Source organism: Stigmatopora argus, chromosome 20 (genome assembly GCF_051989625.1).
Source record: "Stigmatopora argus isolate UIUO_Sarg chromosome 20, RoL_Sarg_1.0, whole genome shotgun sequence".
NCBI lineage: Eukaryota > Metazoa > Chordata > Actinopteri > Syngnathiformes > Syngnathidae > Stigmatopora > Stigmatopora argus.
Window position 1 is genome coordinate 5,996,098 of NC_135406.1, and position 19,166 is coordinate 6,015,263.

Sequence of the window (19,166 nt, forward strand, 5' to 3'; positions counted from 1 at the left end):
CTGTAGTAGTAGTAATAGTAGAAGTGATTAGGGGCTGTGTTATGTACATTAACTAGATAGAGCTGTAGTAGGAGTAGTAGTAGTGATAGTAGTAGTGGTTATGGGGGTGTTGTACATCCACGAGATGAAGTGTGTGATATATCAACTAGATGGACCTGTAGTAGGAGTAGTAATAGTAGTAGTGGTTAGGGGTTGGGTTAAACATCAACTATATGGAGCTGTAGTAGTAGTAATAGTAGTTGGTTTTGGTGGAGGGGGTGTTATACAGCCACTAAATGAAGCTGTAGTAGTAACAGTAGTAGTGGTTAGGGGTTGTGTGATATATCAACTAGATGAACCTGTAGTAGGAGTAGTAATAGTAGGAGTGGTTAGGGGTTGGGTTATACATCAACTATATGGAGCTGTAGTAGTAGTAATAGTAGTTGGATTTGGTGGAGGGGGTGTTATACAGCCACTAAATAAAGCCATAGTAGTAACAGTAGCAGTGGTTAGGGGTTGTGTTATACATCAACTATATGGAGCTGTAGTACTACTAGTAATAATAGTAGTTGGTTTTGGTGGAGGGGGTGTTATACAGCCACTAAATGAAGCCGTGGTAGTAACAGTAGTAGTGGTTAGGGGTTGTGTGATATAGCAACTAGATGGAGCTGTAGTAGGAGTAGTAACAGTAGCAGTTAGGGGTTAGGGGTTGTGTTATACATCAACTATATGGAGCTGTAGTAGTAGTAGTAGTAGTAATAGTGTAGTTGATGTTGGGGGGTGTCATATAGTGACTAAATTAAGCCGTAATAGTAACAGTAGTAGTGGTTAGGGGTTGGCTGATATATCAACTAGATGGAGCTGTAGGAGTAGTAGTAGTAGGTGTTAGGGGGTGTTATACAGCCACTAGATGAAGCCATAGTAGTAGCAGTGGTTAGGGGGGTTTGTTATACAGAGACTATATGGAGCTGTTGATTCTGGTTCTGGTTCTCATTCTAATGGTGGTTCCTGGTGTGAAACAATGTGTCCAAGACTGTTTTTTCAAAACAAGAAAGCCTTGAATTTCATTACACACGTGAGGTGTTTCAAAGGGCGGCCACACACCAAGCAATGGCGGTAGGTTTTTATGACTACTGATAAAAATGATTTGTTTTCACCAGTCTGGTGTCTTGAAAATGTTATCAGTTGATGAGAGCCAGGTTTTGCTTGTTTCAGGAAAACATTTAATGTTTAAAATGCCATTGCTGGATCAGTTGGAGCAAAAAATTTCCACACTTTGTGGGACCGTTTACAGTAGTAGTAGATGCGGGGTGGTATACAGCGACTAAACGAAGCCGCAGTAGTAACAGTAGTAGTGGTTAGGGGTTGTGTGATATATCAACTAGATGGAGCTGTAGTAGTAGTAATAGTAGCAGTGGTCAGGGAGGAGTTATACATCAAGTAGATGAAGTTGTACTAGTAATAGTAGTAATGGCTAGGGGGGTGTTATACATTCGTAGATGCTGTAATAGTAGTAGCGGTTAGGGGTTGTTTGATAGATCAATAAGATGGAGCTTTAGTAGGAGTAGTAATAATGATAGTAGTTGTTGTTGTTTTTTATACATCCAGTAGATGAAGCTGTAGTAGTAAGAGTAGTAGTGGTTAGGGCTGGGGTGGGTAAACTGGTCCTTGATGTAGTTCTCAACTGCACCCTGTTTTGGAAGTGTTCTTCCACACGTGCACACACAAAACTTTAGAATGACTTCCCCGAGTCAGTTAGGATGCAAACAAGTGCATTCCATGTTTTCAACACTCTCTTGGACTCACTACATTATCCTTGTTTGACTTCAAAGACCTCACACACGCGCCATTAACAAGCTCTTAAGGTGACAGTATCGGTCCACGCACGAGTGGACGTTAAGTGCGTTTATCGTTAGGCGTCAGTCTGACAAAAGCTACTAACGCAGTCATGGCTATTCAAATACCACGTGCACACTTACTGTATCCACTTTGCGATAAACACACGTCACACAATCGTTGATAAAACCACTTGGCGCTTACATGCCAGGGCCTCAAAGATATCTAACACTTTTTTATCTCTCGAAGGCTAGCACCACCTAACGTCGCATAGCACCGGGGTGACGGTGCAGTGCTGCTGCTGTTGTTGTTCTTGTCGAGTCCAAATGGTGTAAAAGTGTTTGTGAGAGAAGATCAATGATCCCACGCTTGGGTTGTACACAAAATCAATCAAAGGCACTAATTCTGCCGTTATCTGCTCTCTTCATCACAACTCCTCTACATCACACCACTCATCCGCCCTTCGTGGCTTTCCAGATCACTTCTGGTGACACTTCGTCATCTCCCACTCCAGGAAATCTGCATTTCAATCTGATTCACACCATCTGGCGGGCCAGCATATTTGTATCCAAAGTCACATTGTGTTTACCGTATTTTCTCGCATATAGACCGCCTCCACGTGTAAGCCGTACCCTTAAATTACATAAAAATGGTGGATTTTTACAATTTCTCGCGTATAAGCCGCCCTCTGATTTAAAATGTTCACCTCCATAATCATGGTTTTAAAAGGGAGTACAAATGTGTTACTTTGAAGGGAAAATCTTGAGAAAAATCATCGCACGTAGTATTTCTGAGATAATGTATGAATTGAAAGGATCGTCTGCGGGATAGCACCTGATTTTAATCAACCGCTAACACAAATGTCCATATCTGGTTGACATATTCAAACTGGTTTCACACCACATATGACAAGACTGTGTAAACGGTCCCACAAAGTGTTGAAAATTTTTGCTCCAACTGATCCAGCATGGACAGTTTAACAATTTTTTCTGACACAAATAGCACCTGATCTTAATCAACCGTGAACACAAATGTCCATATTTGTTTGACAATGTGTTCAAACTGATTTCACACCTGGACCACAATTGACAAGACTGTGTAAACGGTCCCACAAAGTGTTGAAAATATTTGCTCCAACTGATCCAGCATGGACAGTTTAACCATTTTTTCTGACACAAATAGCACCTGATCTTAATCAACCGTGAACACAAATGTCCATATTTGTTTGACAATGTGCTCAAACTGATTTCACACCTGGACCACAATTGACAACACTGTGTAAACGGTCCTACAAAGTGTTACGAACTTTTGTTCCAACTGATCCAGCATGGACAGTTTAACCATTTTTTCTGACACAAATAGCACCTGATCTTAATCAACCGCGAACAAAAATGTCCATATTTATTTGACAATGTGTTCGAACTGATTTCACACCTGGACCACAATTGACAAGACTGTGTAAACGGTCCTACAAAGTGTTAAGAGCTTTTGTTCCAACTGATCCAGCATGGACAGTTTAACCATTTTTTTCTGACACAAAAAGCACCTGATCTTAATCAACCGCAAACAAAAATGTCCATATTTGGTTGACAATGTGTTCAAACTGATTTCACACCTGGACCACAATTGACAAGACTGTGTAAACGGTCCTACAAAGTGTTAAGAGCTTTTGTTCCAACTGATCCAGCATGGACAGTTTAACCATTTTTTTCTGACACAAATAGCACCTGATCTTAATCAACCGCTAACACAAATGTCCATATTTGTTTGACAATGTGTTCAAACTGATTTCACATCTGGACAACAATTGACAAGACTGTGTAAACGGTCCTACAAAGTGTTAAGAACTTTTGTTCCAACTGATCCAGCATGGACAGTTTAACCATTTTTTTCTGACACAAATAGCACCTGATCTTAATCAACCGCTAACACAAATGTCCATATCTGGTTGACAACATGTCCAAACTGGTTTCACACCACATCTGACAAGACTGTGTAAACGGTCCCACAAAGTGTGGAAATTTTTTGCTCCAACTGATCCAGCAATGACATTTTAAACATTAAATGTTTTCCTGAAACAAGCAACACCTGACTCTCATCAACTGATAACATTTTCAAGACACCAGACTGGTGAAAAAAAAATAATTTCATCGGTAGTCATAAAAACCTGCCGCCATTGCTTGGTGTGTGGCCGGCCTTTGAAACACCTCACATGTGTAATGAAATTCAAAAGGCTTTCTTGTTTTGAAAAAACACTCTTGGACACATTGTTTCACACCAGGAACCACCGTTAGAATGAGAACCAGAACCAGAATCAACATCTAGACCGGGAAGCCACTGCTGCTGTAACGCTCTCAGCCAGCCGCCTCATCCATCAGCTCATTGGACGTCCAAAAATATTTGCACAAGCGCTCGCCATACCTTCACACACTACGAGTGCAAGGGTCCAGCATCAGGGAACCAATCAGCTACCACCACGTATGCACACACACACGCATCTACAGACAACCACACAATACACACACACACACACACACACACGCACACACATTTTAACAAACAGAATTTCAGAACGCAAAAAAACTAGTCACACACCTACCCAAACACACTTTAAGGCTACACAATATAGAACTTATTTCAGGGGTGTCAAGAGGAAAATCAAGAGGTTTTTAAAGTACAGTACTTTTCTGACTATAAGTCGCACTCGAGCAGAAGTCACACTAACAAAAGGGAAAAACTGAAAGGGGAAAAAATATATAAGTAATATTTTATCTGAAACTAAGAACAAATATGTGAAAGTAATAGTAAAATAGGGAACATAAGACAAAATAGGCACGTTTTTGCAACATTATTAACCGTATAGGCAAAAGATGACATACGCTGTTGGGAGTCTTAGTAACAAAAAATATTAAATGAAATATGAAAAAAAATGATATCTATAGTCCGCAAAATACGGTACATATTGCATTTTTACATATGTATTTTTGGGTAAAATTTCATCGGCTGACATTGGTTATAAATAACACAGATTTGATGTTTATGGCACTTTATGAATTAAAGGCTAGTAGCAATAAAATAATCCTGAGGTGTAAGAATATTGTAATATAAATATAAACATTTTGGCATTTAAAAAATTATATATATATATAGTACTTATATTCTACAATGATCGGAAATCACGACGAGGCACTGTTGCCATCTAGTGTTAAATCAAAGAACTGCAACAGAATGTAGACTAAATTTCAGTTTTTTTCTGGGGCCCTTTTTAATCATATTTTCATTATTTGCTGCTTGTACCAGACAGTAGGTGGCGCACGGGCCATAGTTTGGAAAGCCTTTAATTATGGCTAATAATACTTGAGCCTCAATCGTAATTAAATAGATGAGAATTCAAATAACCTGCCTATTTTCACCCATTCTATAACAATTAAACGATCTAAACACACACAAAACAGGACGACAGTGAAGGAACATTTGGCACAATGCTAGCTTAGCATCAGCATTGTTTTATGAACAAGAGTCCCTAAAAAACAAGTTTTAATCTTACATTACCCAAAATTTAAAGCTTCTTGTGCGATAACCGAGGCAAAGATGTTAATATATTCCACCGCGGCTTTCGAGTCGGAACTTCCTGCTTCTCCATGCCTCAGAACCGAACGTATCCCAGTTCGTTTTTTAAAATGCGTACCATATTGGCCCGAATACAAGACGACCTTGATTATAAGACGACGCCCTCTTTTTTCCAAGACTGACGTTTGAAAAAATGCGATTTTTATATAGAAAATAATGACGTATGGTTCTAACAATATATTCGACAGAAAAAGTATGTTATTCAAATCATGCCAAAACTGTCTATCACATTAATATCTGAACAATTAAATCTGTAAACTAAAGTGCAATCACATTTGTACCGTATTTATCCGAGTACAACGCGCACCCATAATTTGTGACTATGAATATAATTCTCAAAATGGAATTTACATTTTTAAATCCTTAAAGTCTAATTCATCATCATTATATTTAAAATTTTTCAAAGCCTGATTCATTATCCCCAGACAATTGATTCCACGTGCGCACCGGCCAATAGAAACGGACTCTGGCGCTCCATCTGGTGGACAAAGGCAGGTTGTACATCTATTTTTTGCTTCAGTTTTTTGGTCCTAAATTCTGCGCGTTTTACTCGAATAAATACGGTAAATGAATGGCTTCTGGTTTTTAAAATGTCAATTAACCAATCTATTGCAATACCGCATTAACCCTCAATATTGTTCAGCATTGGCTTCCAAGATATTTGGCGCCATCTAGCATTGTTACTGGGTATAATGTCGAGACCCCGACACTTTTTCAGTCCTACCGGAGTTACTCGTATATAAGCCGCCCGTGCATATAAACCGCACCCTGAAAGTTGCCTTGAAATTTTAGAATTTTACAATTTCTCGCGTATAAGCCGCCCCTCTGATTCCCAATTTTCATCTCCATATTAATGGTTTTAATAGGGAGTACAAATGTGTTACTTTGAAGGGAAAATCTTAAGAAAAATCATCGCACGTGGTATTTCTTAGATACTGTAGTAAGTTAATATGCAAAATATCAAATTATTCGATTTGAAAGAAGAATAAATCTATCTTGATGAGAACCTGATGCTTTCTAATTACAGAAATTACAATTTTCTTACCAGAAGTTAAAGATATTGTGGCAGCCATATTGCTTCTAATGTCAAAATATCTCAAGGCTATCGATTTTTCACATTAATCCAATAGTTGTGACTTTTGAACAAGAAATAAAACGAAAATAAATCAAGGTGGAATTTGTTTGACTTCAAAATCAAGGCTACTCGTGTCTGGCGAAAAAAATGTAGACGTAGCGCCCTGACCTCACTAAGATGGCCACGCCCTGACCTTGCTAAGATGGACGTGCCCCGAGCGAGCAGTGACGGGAACGTTTCGTGTTTTATGCAAGATACGTTTTTTTTTCATGAATTTCATTCATAGACGTCAAAATTAATTAAGTTTATCGTTTTATCTGTTTATCTTTTCTCTATTTTGAAATAAATGACCGCATTCGCTTGCAATGACGTCGTGACGTCACGGCGCCATTTTGTCGTGACGTCATCGTGCCGTGGCGGCGTCAACATGCAGTTTCGTGCATGTTGTATTTTTACGCGCATATTAGCCGTTCCCTTATTATGTGCTTTTGATTCATAGAGTATCTTAGTAATACCACCTGCGATAATTTTTCTTAAGATTTCAAAGTAACATATTTGTACTCCCTATTAAATCATGAATACGGAGGTGAAAATTGGGAATCGGGGCGGCTTATACGCGAGAAATTGTCAAATTCAACGATTTTAAGGCAATTTTAAGGGGCCGGTTTATACACGGGGTGGCTTATATGCGAGAAAATACGGTAGGCTGTACCCTTAAAATTGCCTTAAATGGTTAAATGTTACAATTTCTCTCGTATAAGCCGCCCCAGATTGACAATTCTTTTTTTTTGTCCGACAAAAGCGTCTTATATACGAGTACATACGGTATTTCAATGCGAAAAACTATAATGGGCCAATACGGTACTTGTTGGGTACCCCTACGACTACTAAAAAGATCTTTACCTCCCACAAGTGCCGTGTGTTCCTGGCAGCTCCGCAGCGGACCTTGTCCAGCATGAGGGGGGTGCCTTGGAAGGGTCCGATCCAGGTGCCTTGGGGGATTCTCTGGGCGGCACAGATTCCGTAGCCGAGGCCGGGAAGCGTGCTGGTGCACAGACACACCTAAACAAGCGAGCGGTTAACGAGTTTCCAGTGGGTCAAGTCATAAAACTCGGGGGTGCTCACCTCTCGGGGAAGATCTCTAAGCCAATCGGGAACATCGGGGAGGGTGACGGGTGCCGGGGTGGCGCTGCTGGTGCCCACCAACCTGCGCAGGGAGTGAAGCGGTCCGTGCATCGGACACTCGCCATTGCGGTTGTCCGCACACATGTCGCAGCCTGGAAGGGAACGTTTCAAATTAGCGAAAATAGCTTCTGGGTTAGCGTCGTCCTTTCGAATAAAGCGTGTTTGTTTCCCTTGGCTGAATTGAAATCATTCCCGCGCCACGGGGTGAGAAGTGTCGGTCGCCGCGCCGTAGTGTGATGAAGTGTGACACTAATTGAGGTCAATCATTGACGCGCCGATGATTATCTTGACTCCGAAATTCCCAGCAGGAAGTCTCGCTTGTTTTGGCTGGCGTTTTTTTACTTCCAAAATTGAAATAATCGGCAGCGCGGGAAGAGTGACGCCCGCTGACGGATGAAGTCGTGAAGTGCGTGGCGGCCGACTTCTTAATGCTCCGCTAAACGGGAAGAATGTCAAACAAACATTCCCACTTTGGGAAAGTTGACGCATTCCGAATGGGATCTCACGATCATGAGAAGCTTGTTCCGCCTAGCAACAACATCGGTTTCTACGACATGATGACAAATAAAAATATTGAACACATTGATGACGCACTGTGGTCATTTTAGTTCTTAAGAAAATTATGGAAGAAATATTATTTGAATGCTAATCAAGATATTTGTTTTACAATGATTAAAAAGTCATTTTATTGAAGATTTTTTTTCTTAATGAGTAAGTGACATTTATACATTGAAAGTGATTTATATGTATTTCATAAATTACATTTGACCTTTCCTGATGCGTTTTTATTAAACTATTTTAATTGGTGATAGTTAAATTACATTGATGTGTTAAAAAGAAAGTACGTTTGATCTTTAATGAATCTTAATTTTTGCTTCATAAAAACAATTTAATGACAATAAAATACATGATTATTTTTTAAAGATCAGTACATTTGTTGTTAAAAACAACATTTCCTAGTGTAGTGTTATCATTTTAATAACAAAAGAACAAAAATGTTTCATTATTTGAGATGCTATGTTCAATTTAATAACATGAACGTGTTCATTTTTTACTATAAAAACTATTTGGATTAATTTCAAAACAGAATTTGTAGTTCCAATCAAGAATTAGATTTGCTCTTTAATTACTGTAAATTTTAAACTATAAGCCACACCCACTTTAATTGTTCATGTATATATAAGCCGCACTGGACTACAAGATGTGAGTATTCACATTGCATTCTGGGATATTTACATCAAAAGAAAAAGGAGCTGTAAATATCCATAAATAATATGCACTTAATTATGAATCTACCTCTATTTTTTTTCCAAGAATGGGTTACATTTGTTGATAATATAAAACAACGAGTAAACAATTTAATTTGAAAATAAAACTTTGGTTGATGAATAAACAATAATCATGAAAACAATTGATATAAAAACACTGATGCCAAACTTGTGTTTTTAACTGTAAATTCAATATTATTTTGAAAATCAAATATATTTTTTAAAAAATCTGTTAATGAGGACAAGCTAATGTTATGAACAATTGAGAAAAATGCAAAAACTAAAAAGTTAAACTGGTATCGGGTAAAAATATTCATATCTATAAAACACACAAACAAATAACAAAAAAATTGTATAGAATAAAACTATAAAAATACAAAATGTCAGCCCATGTGCTCAATTACTAATTGGCCAATGCAGCAAAGAAAAAAAAATACGGTATAAATAAAAATAGTCAACAAAACACAGCAAATTTGATTGACTTAAAAAAAACAGTTGTTCTCAATTGAATGAAATAATTTAAATATTTTACAGCATTACATTTCCCCCAGCATAACTATTTGTAATCAATATCGATAATATATAAACCTACCATTTAAAAAGACGTTCCATTTATTCTCTACCTCCTTTTATGCTATTTATTTCCGTAAAAGTATCAATTCCGAACATACAGCCTTAAGTCATGTGACCTCACCGTTCTACTTCAAACCCGTGTGTATGCGAGCGACTGCTTTATTTACACACTAAACACTTGATTCTCCCTTACACACAAACGCACACACTTCCGCGTGCCCCCCCGGGGACCTCCATATGGTTGTGTTGGGATGATAAATAGCGTTCCGCTGGATCGATCGGCGGCCCCCCTTTTCCACATACACACACTTTCCGTCCCCCTTCCTCAACCTACAAGCCCCCCCCCCGCCAACCCCAAACGCAAAACTATATGCAGCAATTAATTCCCGCTTGTCCCGCCATCCCTCATCGGGCCTGCCGGCGCATATCGACGCAGATTACTGCTGATGAACCGTTTTATCACATACGCACACACACACTAACACACGTCTTCATCACGTCACTTTCGCGACAGCTTGTGAAGACAAGATAAACATGACGAAGAATATATGTTCCCGTGAAATAATGAATTTACGTGGAAAATGTCGCCGGAAAAATGCGGGTGTGTGCTGTACTTTTTTGTATTTTTTTTCATATCGCAATATAATATGAAGTGTATTCAAATGTTATTATTTTTTTTTTATGAATAACGAAGCAGTGGTCACGTTCAACGACGCATTAAATGCAGATTATTCATTTTGCCGATCGATAATTTGAAAGTGAAATCTGAGTGATAATCAATCACAGCTTGAGGGTTGCTGACCTCCGATGTCACACGTTGGGAAATAGATCAACATTATTTAAGAAATATGTATTTTTTTTTCCTGTCGGTGAAGATCATTTTGGCTGCTAATTGTAGATGTAGTAATTACATACCTTGTTTATGATTAATATTATGAAATAAATCAAACTCACTATTTTTCCTGTATTTTTAATGCTAAACTATTTTGACAATAATGGATACTCATAAAAACTCAGCTCAGAAATACTAGGAATTGTGGGTATTTTAAATTTGGACCGTGAAAAAAAAAAATGGGATTATTCTAAATTAAAATTGAAAAGCCTAGGATTTAATGAATAAAATCATTAGCAAGCAAAACACAACTAAAATGAAGAATGTGTGTGTGTGTGTGTGTGTGTGTGTTCATACGGTTGTTGACGTCGGCGTTGTGGCTGTTGATGGGTATGATCTCCATCCTCTGTTGTCCGTACAGGAAGTAGTCCAACTCCTCGGCGGTCAGCTTCATCCTGCCCCCCGCCTGGGCTGCCCTGGCGCCCTTCCCGCCGTCCTCGCCGCCGCCGCTCTTAACGCTGGACGACGACACCACCCCGACGCCCCCGCAGCTCTGCTCCTTCACCTGCGGGAGGCGTCCCGCCGCGGGGTTGTCGACGGGGGCGACCGTCGCCCCCGCCGCGTCCCCCGCGGGGCCCGCCAGGGCCTGCCCGTAGAGCGCCGCGTGTTGGCCGAGCTGGGCCGCCACGGCGGGCGCCAGGACGGCGACCCCCGTGGAGGAGGTGCAAAGCGGGGGGCCCGAAGGCGACGGGAGGGGGGGTTTGAGCGGCGTGTGGGGGAAAAGCTGCGTCCAATGATGCAGGTAGGACGACGCGTCCACTTTGAGGAAGGCCGACGCGGCCGCCGCCGCCGCCGCCGATGCCTCGCCCGGCTTCAGCATGGCGCCGCGTCGTCTGCACGGGGGACGTGGCAGCTGTCAATCATCTGCGTCACACAGACATATTCACTTAATCCAGGATTTCAAATATATTTGACGAAACTGAAATTTACGACAGTCCATTGAATGTGGCGTTTTGAATTTGACGTCATATTTTGCGTAAAAATATTTACGATTTAAAATAACGGTGAGATAAGAGTTCATACGCATGTACGGATATACACTGGAAAATAGATATGTTTTACACGAAAGAAATGGGAGTATAAAAAGGAAAGAAAAATGAAATATTTACATTAGAATGGTATAAATGTGGCATTGTGATTCTATTAAGCATAACAAACGACGTGACGTGTATTCAATGTGATTAAATAGAATTATTAATGTCAACATTGTGGAAATATACATTACATTATATATCAATTTAACAGCAAACAATGTGGAGTGAGCCCATCAAAAAACCTTTCAAAAACCCAAACAATACCATGGCAATTTACCCAAATGTATAAAATAAAATAAAAAGTAGAGAACTTGAAATTGTTGCATTCAAAGACCAACTTTTTTTCCGTCAACGCGCGAACGCACTTAACACACTTAAAGTGTATCGAGATATTTTGAAAAACGACATCGCTCACACACTTGCAAAGTTCACACAAAAAAAAAGGAAACGCATGATTGGGCGCCACTTTTAAATAAAAATAAAAATCTAAGTGTGTCAAAGGTGTCCTAATAAGAAGGAAAAAGATAATGAACTTACTGGCGCGGTGAGGCTGCGGGTGTGTGTCCGGCCGAGGAGCGCTGACGTCCCAACTCGATTCCTCTTCATGGAGAAACACGCGTCCGCTCACTCGCTCGCTAGCTCGTCCGCTCGCTCTCTTTCTCCCGCTCGCCGACCCCCGAAGAAGAGGAAGAGGAGGAGGAAGATGATGATGATGTGTCGCGGGCATCTCTGCGGCCCCCCTAAAAAAAAACAGCACGTGACCGAGTGCCCGCCCTTCCTAAGACCTCCGACACCCCCGTGTGAACTTTGAACTTTACTCCATAGCGTCAGCCCGCAAAAACAAATTACCGTATTTTCTCGCATATAAGCCGTATTTGTAACTTTAAAAAATGATGACTGAATCAAGGGTACGGCTTATATGCGCACAAGACTTAAAGCGTTGCTATACTCTTTTTCACCAGGAGATGTCGACAAATTAACATTTACTTATTGTTGGTTATTTTCTGTTTTGCAGTAAGAAAACAACCATTATTGGATGAATTAATAACTTCTTTATGATATTGACCCTAATTATGTGCTTTTGATTCATAGAGTATCTTAGTAATACCACCTGCGATAATTTTTCTTAAGATTTCAAAGTAACATATTTGTACTCCCTATTAAAATCATGAATATGGAGGTGAAAATTGGGAATCGGGGCGGCTTATACGCGAGAAATTGTCAAATTCAACGATTTTAAGGCAATTTTAAGGGGCCGGTTTATACACGGGGTGGCTTATATGCGAGAAAATACGGTAGGCCGTACCCTTAAAATTGCCTTAAATGGTTAAATGTTACAATTTCTCTCGTATAAGCCGCCCCAGATTGACAATTTGCACCTCCATATTCATGATTTTAATATTATATAATTTTTTTAGCGACAAATACGGCATATATGCGAGAAAATACACTAAGTGTCATGTTTTATGATGACGTTCAAATTAAGATGATTGATATATGTAGAGAATAAGTTTGTGCATAAAGGCATAATGAATAAAATAATAATAATATAATATTTAGTTTTTTTCCAATTATGTTTTTTTTAAATCAAAACTGTTGTTTTTTAAATATAAACGAAAATAAATAAATAAAATGGAAGGTTTACTCTTTTCCACCTATTTTTGTTTAAGTAACAAAAAAATTATAACATGTTAATTAAACTAAATTTTCTGTCTTTCCTTTTTTTAATGAAAACAAAGAATCAAAAAGATAAAAAGGGAAATATTGATTCATTTTAAAATAAAAAAGCTGAATAATTATGGGTTTCCAGTATTGTTTTAATCCAACAATGTTTTTAAAAGTCAAACATTTAGTAAAATAAATAGCACTGGGGATGATTACTCTTCTGATTTTATTCTTTAATAAAAAATAAAAGAAATACTTTTATTAATCAAAATATAAAAAGAAATATTTTGTGTTTGTAAATGTCTTTTTTTAAATCTAAAACACAGAATATTTAACATTTGTTTTTTCGTACGATCATCAGCCAATGTGTGACGAGTAGGAGAGAGAATCCGATATACTCGCACTTGATTGGCTAAATTAGTCCCTGAAATGTCTGACTCCATCTTTTTGGAAAACTTCCCACAAATATTGGCTTTTATTGATGTTTTTCTCCTCTATTAAAACATAAAAAAATGAAATTCAGGGTTTTTAAAAAAGTGTTAAACAAGATTCTTTCTGCTGGGATGTGCACTTAATCAAAAGCTTGTCTTGCACTTCAATAATCGCTCAGGTGCGCAAAAATAACACCTGTTTTCAATAGTGTTTAACGTGCCTTTTTCCCTTCTTAATAGAAATTGAATTGTCTATTTTAAATCTATACAAAAAAGAACCAATAAATATGATTGTAAATGTCAATAAACAGTTGTCTTGTATAAAATAATCATATAATTGAACGTTGAGAACAAAATGACCAAAATCATCATAGTAAATCTCCCTTAAAAGTCAAACTAAGAATTAAAAACATGTTTGTCACATAAAATGTCGAAAGATGAACTTTTACTTGATCTATTCCACACATTCCTACAAAAAAATAGAAATATTTTGTAATGACTAACGACACACACACAAATGTATGTTGCTGTATTTGGCAGCTGTTTTTGGTATGGTAAGAACGACTTAAAAAAACAAACAATTAAAAACAAGGAAAGCCATCCAATGTGTTTCTGTCCAATCATTTCCAACAGGCAATTAGCGTATTTACTCGCATATAAGCCACCTCCGCGTATAAGCTGCACCCTTAAAAGTGCCTTAAAATTTTAGAATTTTACAATTTCTCGCGTATAAGCCGCCCCCTGATTCCCAATTTTCACCTCCATATTCATGGTTTTAATTGGGAGTGCAAATGTGTTAATTTGAAGGGAAAACCTTAATAAAAATCATCTTATGTCATATTTCTGAGACACTGTATGAATCAAAAGCACATGATTAGGGTCAATATCATAAGGAAGTTAATACAAAACATCATATTATTAAGTTTGAAAAATGAAATATGTCTACCTTGATGAGAAGCTGATCCTTTTTAATGACAAATAAAAATTTCACAATGTTATAAATTTCCTATGTTTTCTGTTGTGTTTAATTAAAGGCAGGTTCTTTTCCTTCAGGCACATAAGTGGGCAGCTTAGGGTCCTTACTGTCAACCTCTTGGAATTCATAAAGGGAGTTGATGAATTACTCTCTGACCAGAGTATCAGTGTAGATGAGGTGCCCCAGCGCTATCAACGAACACCGCTAAGCTAATTCGCTAATAGTTTTATCTGATAATCTTTTCTCTCCTTTGAAATAAATGCGTAATGGCGTGTCGTCTTTGTCACCTTGCAGTTTCGCGCATCTCGTCTTTTTATGCGCATATAAGCCATACCCTCGATTCAGTCATCTTTTTTTTGTCCGACAAATGCGGCTTATATGCGAGTAAATACGGTAAATGCAACAATTTGTGAAACACATTGACTTATAAAACACACTATCACCCTCTAGAGGCCCCGGGAGACATGACATGTGTTTTCCCCCCTGAATTCTTCCTTTTTGACGCACTGTGTTTGACATCAAGATTATTACTATTATTACTTAGTGATTGGTATTATTAGCATGACTGGCTTGGACTTCCTTAGTAACGTGTGTGTGTGTGCGTGTGTGTGCGTATGTGTGTGCACTGTGCAGACAAGACAGATTACAGCTGAGCTCATTGTGTTTTTGGGTCGGCCTTGTTATCCGCGACCCGTAGCTTGCTAGCCGTCGGTTACACACACAAACACACATTCGCCGCACATCCGTCAGCGAGCGCGAGCACGGATAAGGACGCGGGCTAAACGGCGGAACACGTATAAACGCGCGCGTTGTTATGACTAGTGTCGGCGTGACAGCCGCCATCCGTCATCCTGGCGAGCGGTTCTGGATTGATAAGGAACAAAAACACAAACACGCCAGCGTCTCGGCGTGAACTCTCGCCGGCCCAAAAAAACACTTTTTCACTTTTTGTAGAAGAATGCGGGCTAGCCGCCCACGGGGGGGGGGAGGGGTGGGGGGTTTAGTGGCTCCCATGCTAACGGGCTAGCTTTTAAATCGACAAATGTGATCCGATTGCGACATGTGGGAGAGTTGATTGTTTTGAATGCTAACAAAGAAGTACATTATAATATAATAAAATGGATGAGTGGTCTCGGAATGGTACCCCGTTGGTCAAATCAGAGGAAAGGGTTGAAAAACAGAAGAGACTCACCCATTCGTCACGTCGCGTAGTTGTTTTTTGACGACAATCCTGCACGGAAGAAAAAAATGCAACTTTTTAGTCATTTTTTTATTGCATTATTCGTCAATCGTGTCTTGATTTTCATGTTACAAAATTAATTGGTTCCAGAATTGGTTTTGTAACTTGAATTTTTCCCACATAGAAGCTTATTTTATATTGAATTACTATAATAGTAAGAAGTTCTTAAGTTGTGTTTATGTATGTTTTCTCAGCTGCCACTCGCAATTTCGCAATGAATTGTTAAATATGCTTCTACTTACGAATAATCCAAGTAACGAAACCACGAACAAAATCACATATCACAATTAGTACTTCAATAATTAGCCATTTCAATAAAAAATGAAACTTCCAATTAGTCATGTGGACTAAAAAAAATAATTAGAGATAGTACCTAAGACGAATTAATGAATAACATTTTTAAATTCTGTAAATTAATGTCACAAAAAAACAAATCTAGTTTAAAAATGATTTTTCCTGAATGAACATTCATGAGAAACAAATCTATTATTGTCCTTTTAGACTTCATTACAATGTAATCTTGTATATAATTTTTTTTCTAAATATTTTGTAAATGTTTTAAAAAGTGTAGAGTCACAGTAAATGATCTAATAACCAAAAAATGCTTAAAAATCAAAGTGGCCGGAATGGGGGAGGGGCGGGGTCACTTTTTCTGGAGCAATATGAAGTGTGTACGGGGTGTGTGTTGTGTTGTTTTTGTGTTGTTTTTGTGTTGTCTCAGAAGAAGCGGCGGGAGGAGAATTAGCTTTTTTCACGCATTGATTAATGACTTTTCCACAGCCCAGCGCATCGACCGATCGATGAATTAACTGCCCAAATTCATCATTTTCTACAAGGAAAGCTAATTATTTGCACACAAAAACAACTTATTAACAAGCAAAAACACACATACACACGCAACGCGCTAATCAACAACATCAACTGGAAATGAACAATGATATCTTAAGAATAAAATCACACAAAACATAAAACCAAAAAGTGGACTTGAGCTCCACAAGTGAAAAGCAATACATTCAGAACAACAACTTAGCATAACTACGTAATAAAAGGTAACAAAAGACAAATATTACACATCTACGGTCACATATTTAATAACCAAAAGTAACAAGACGTACAAAACAAACAAAGCAACACAACGGATTTAACCAACCCAGCACCAAAAACGAATCGATAAATATTTAACATAAACGTTACGCTACAAGTAATTTAGCATTATTGATGACATCATTTTACAAGTTAAAAAAACCAAGGTGAAAACATGAGAACATTTGCTAAAATAGAGTAAATACCGCGACATTCCAAATGCATAAAAACAAGAAAAACGGGGAAAAACTTGCATTTAAACGCGTAACATCAACAATGTAGCATTACAAGCTAACAGATAATTAGCAACACAACCCAAATTAAGTAGAGTAACTCAACTAAAATAACCTAACAACTACCGTATTTTCTCGTATATACGCCGTATTTGTCACTAAAAAAAATGACTGAATCGAGGGTACAGCTTATATGCGCATAAATTAGATTTGAAAATTATGACAGGGGCGGCTTATACGAGAGAATTTGTAAAATTCAACCATTTTAAGGCTACGGCTTATCCGCGGAGGCGGCTAATATGCGGGAAAATACCTTAAGTAATATAACCAGGGTTGTCCCAATCATATCTTTTTTATGAAGATCTGCTAATACTGATCCGACACTTCCGGCTAACATTAGCGACCCATAAAAGCTAGCATAACATTTTACTAGCGTGTGATTATTTCAGCATCAACTCTTACCGGATTAAGTGTAACATAGCATAATCCAGCGCAATTTTTCTTGTTTCTTTGGATGATATTCATGTAGATATTTATTATTTTGTCGCTTTGCAACCCTTAAAAAATACATTATAAACTCTACACGGAGGACATTTACTACAATTAACCGCGGTAACAAAAACCAATCAATTAGTGTAATACAACTTATCTAACGGCAAACAAGCCTGAAAAGTCTATTGTTTTTGTGCGTGTCCGTGTGTGTGTGTGTGTGTGTGTGTGGTTAAGGCCCTGTTTGACATTCAATTAAAACATTTACATTCCTGGTTAATTAATTCAGCAGACGGCAGTGAGAAAAGACGAATGGACGGGTCGCTTTGACAGGAGACCGATAAAAGTACACACTCGCCCATATTGTGGGTGCGCGCGAGGGTGTGTGTGTTAAGGTCACCGCAGGCTTACTATTATAATTCATGTGCTTTGACAGATATTCATCGGGGACTTTTACTCTCTTTTGCAGCTTTGCTTCACTTTAATGCACTAAAAAAACTCCATTAAAGCTTCAACACACACAACTGATCCCCTTTAAACAGCATTAACTCCTTGATTCCCCCCCAAAATAAATGCACCATTCAAAAAAAGCAGATTTTGACACACTAATTAAACAATAGAATCTTGTCAAAGAGTATTAAAAAAAATAAACAAAAAAATCAGACAGACCCATAACTAATGGGATGGTACAAAAATATTTATGTAACGTTGTGGATCAGTGTTCTTAAAAAACGATGACGTGTTGGGAAAACAATAGCCGACAGGGGGCGTATGACTCAATGGAAAAAAATGTAGACGAATACTCAGTGTTTATCAATGTTAGAATATGTAATTTGAAACTGGGTCAGGGGAGGAAGTAATTACCATATTTTCTCGCATATTAGCCGCCTCCGCGTATAAGCCGCACCCTTAAAATGGTTGAATTTTACAATTTCTCTCGTATAAGCCGCCCCCTGATTGACAATTTTCACCTCCATATTCATGGTTTTAATAGGGAGTACAAATGTGTTACTTTGAAGGGAAAATCTTAAGAAAAATCATCACACGTTGACAAATTAAAAAAGGAAGTCAAGTGAGCATTACAACCAGAAAGTGTGTCCATAGCGATCTCGTTTGTCATCCCTAGCTAAGATGGCGGCGACCTTTTTCACGTTTTATGCAAGATACGGTTTATTTTCCTAGACGTCAAAATATATTTGATTAAGCGTTTTATCTGTTTATCTTTTCTCTATTTTGGAATAGGCCGCATTGTCTTGCGTTATGGCGTTTCGTAATTATTTGTGCGAACATAAGCCAAACCCTCGATTCAGTCATTATTTTTTTGCGACAAATACGGCATGTATATGCGAGAAAATGCGGTACTTAAGAACATGGAATTTTACCGCACAGGTTCAAACCATAGGCTGATGCCAACAACGCTAGCTAAAGCCCCATCGTTTTGGTTCCCATGTTATTATTAGCCCCCGCAAGCTATCCATCTCTCTATCTTACTGCAGTTAAACCCAAAAAGCAACACAATTCATTGGCCACTTGTCATTTAACACTTGGTCAAAGTAGTCTTTTGTAACATGTAATAA

General features: G+C 38.3%; 1 protein-coding gene across 3 annotated transcripts in view; it reads right to left on the minus strand.

Moving 5' to 3' along the window:
* prdm6 (PR domain containing 6) overlaps positions 1-19,166 on the minus strand; it is a 32,195-nt gene that overhangs the window by 11,958 nt on the left and 1,071 nt on the right. For 2 of the 3 annotated variants that reach the window (XM_077589127.1, XM_077589129.1), the window contains exons 2-6: positions 15,737-15,775; positions 12,010-12,212; positions 10,736-11,302; positions 7,646-7,797; positions 7,424-7,582 (exon numbers count right to left, since the gene is read on the minus strand). In XM_077589127.1, coding sequence (XP_077445253.1) covers positions 7,424-7,582; positions 7,646-7,797; positions 10,736-11,258 — 834 coding nt within the window. In that variant the 5' untranslated portion in view covers positions 11,259-11,302; positions 12,010-12,212; positions 15,737-15,775. The remainder of the gene's footprint in view (positions 1-7,423; positions 7,583-7,645; positions 7,798-10,735; positions 11,303-12,009; positions 12,213-15,736; positions 15,776-19,166) is intronic. The other variant, XM_077589128.1, reaches the window with a different exon arrangement.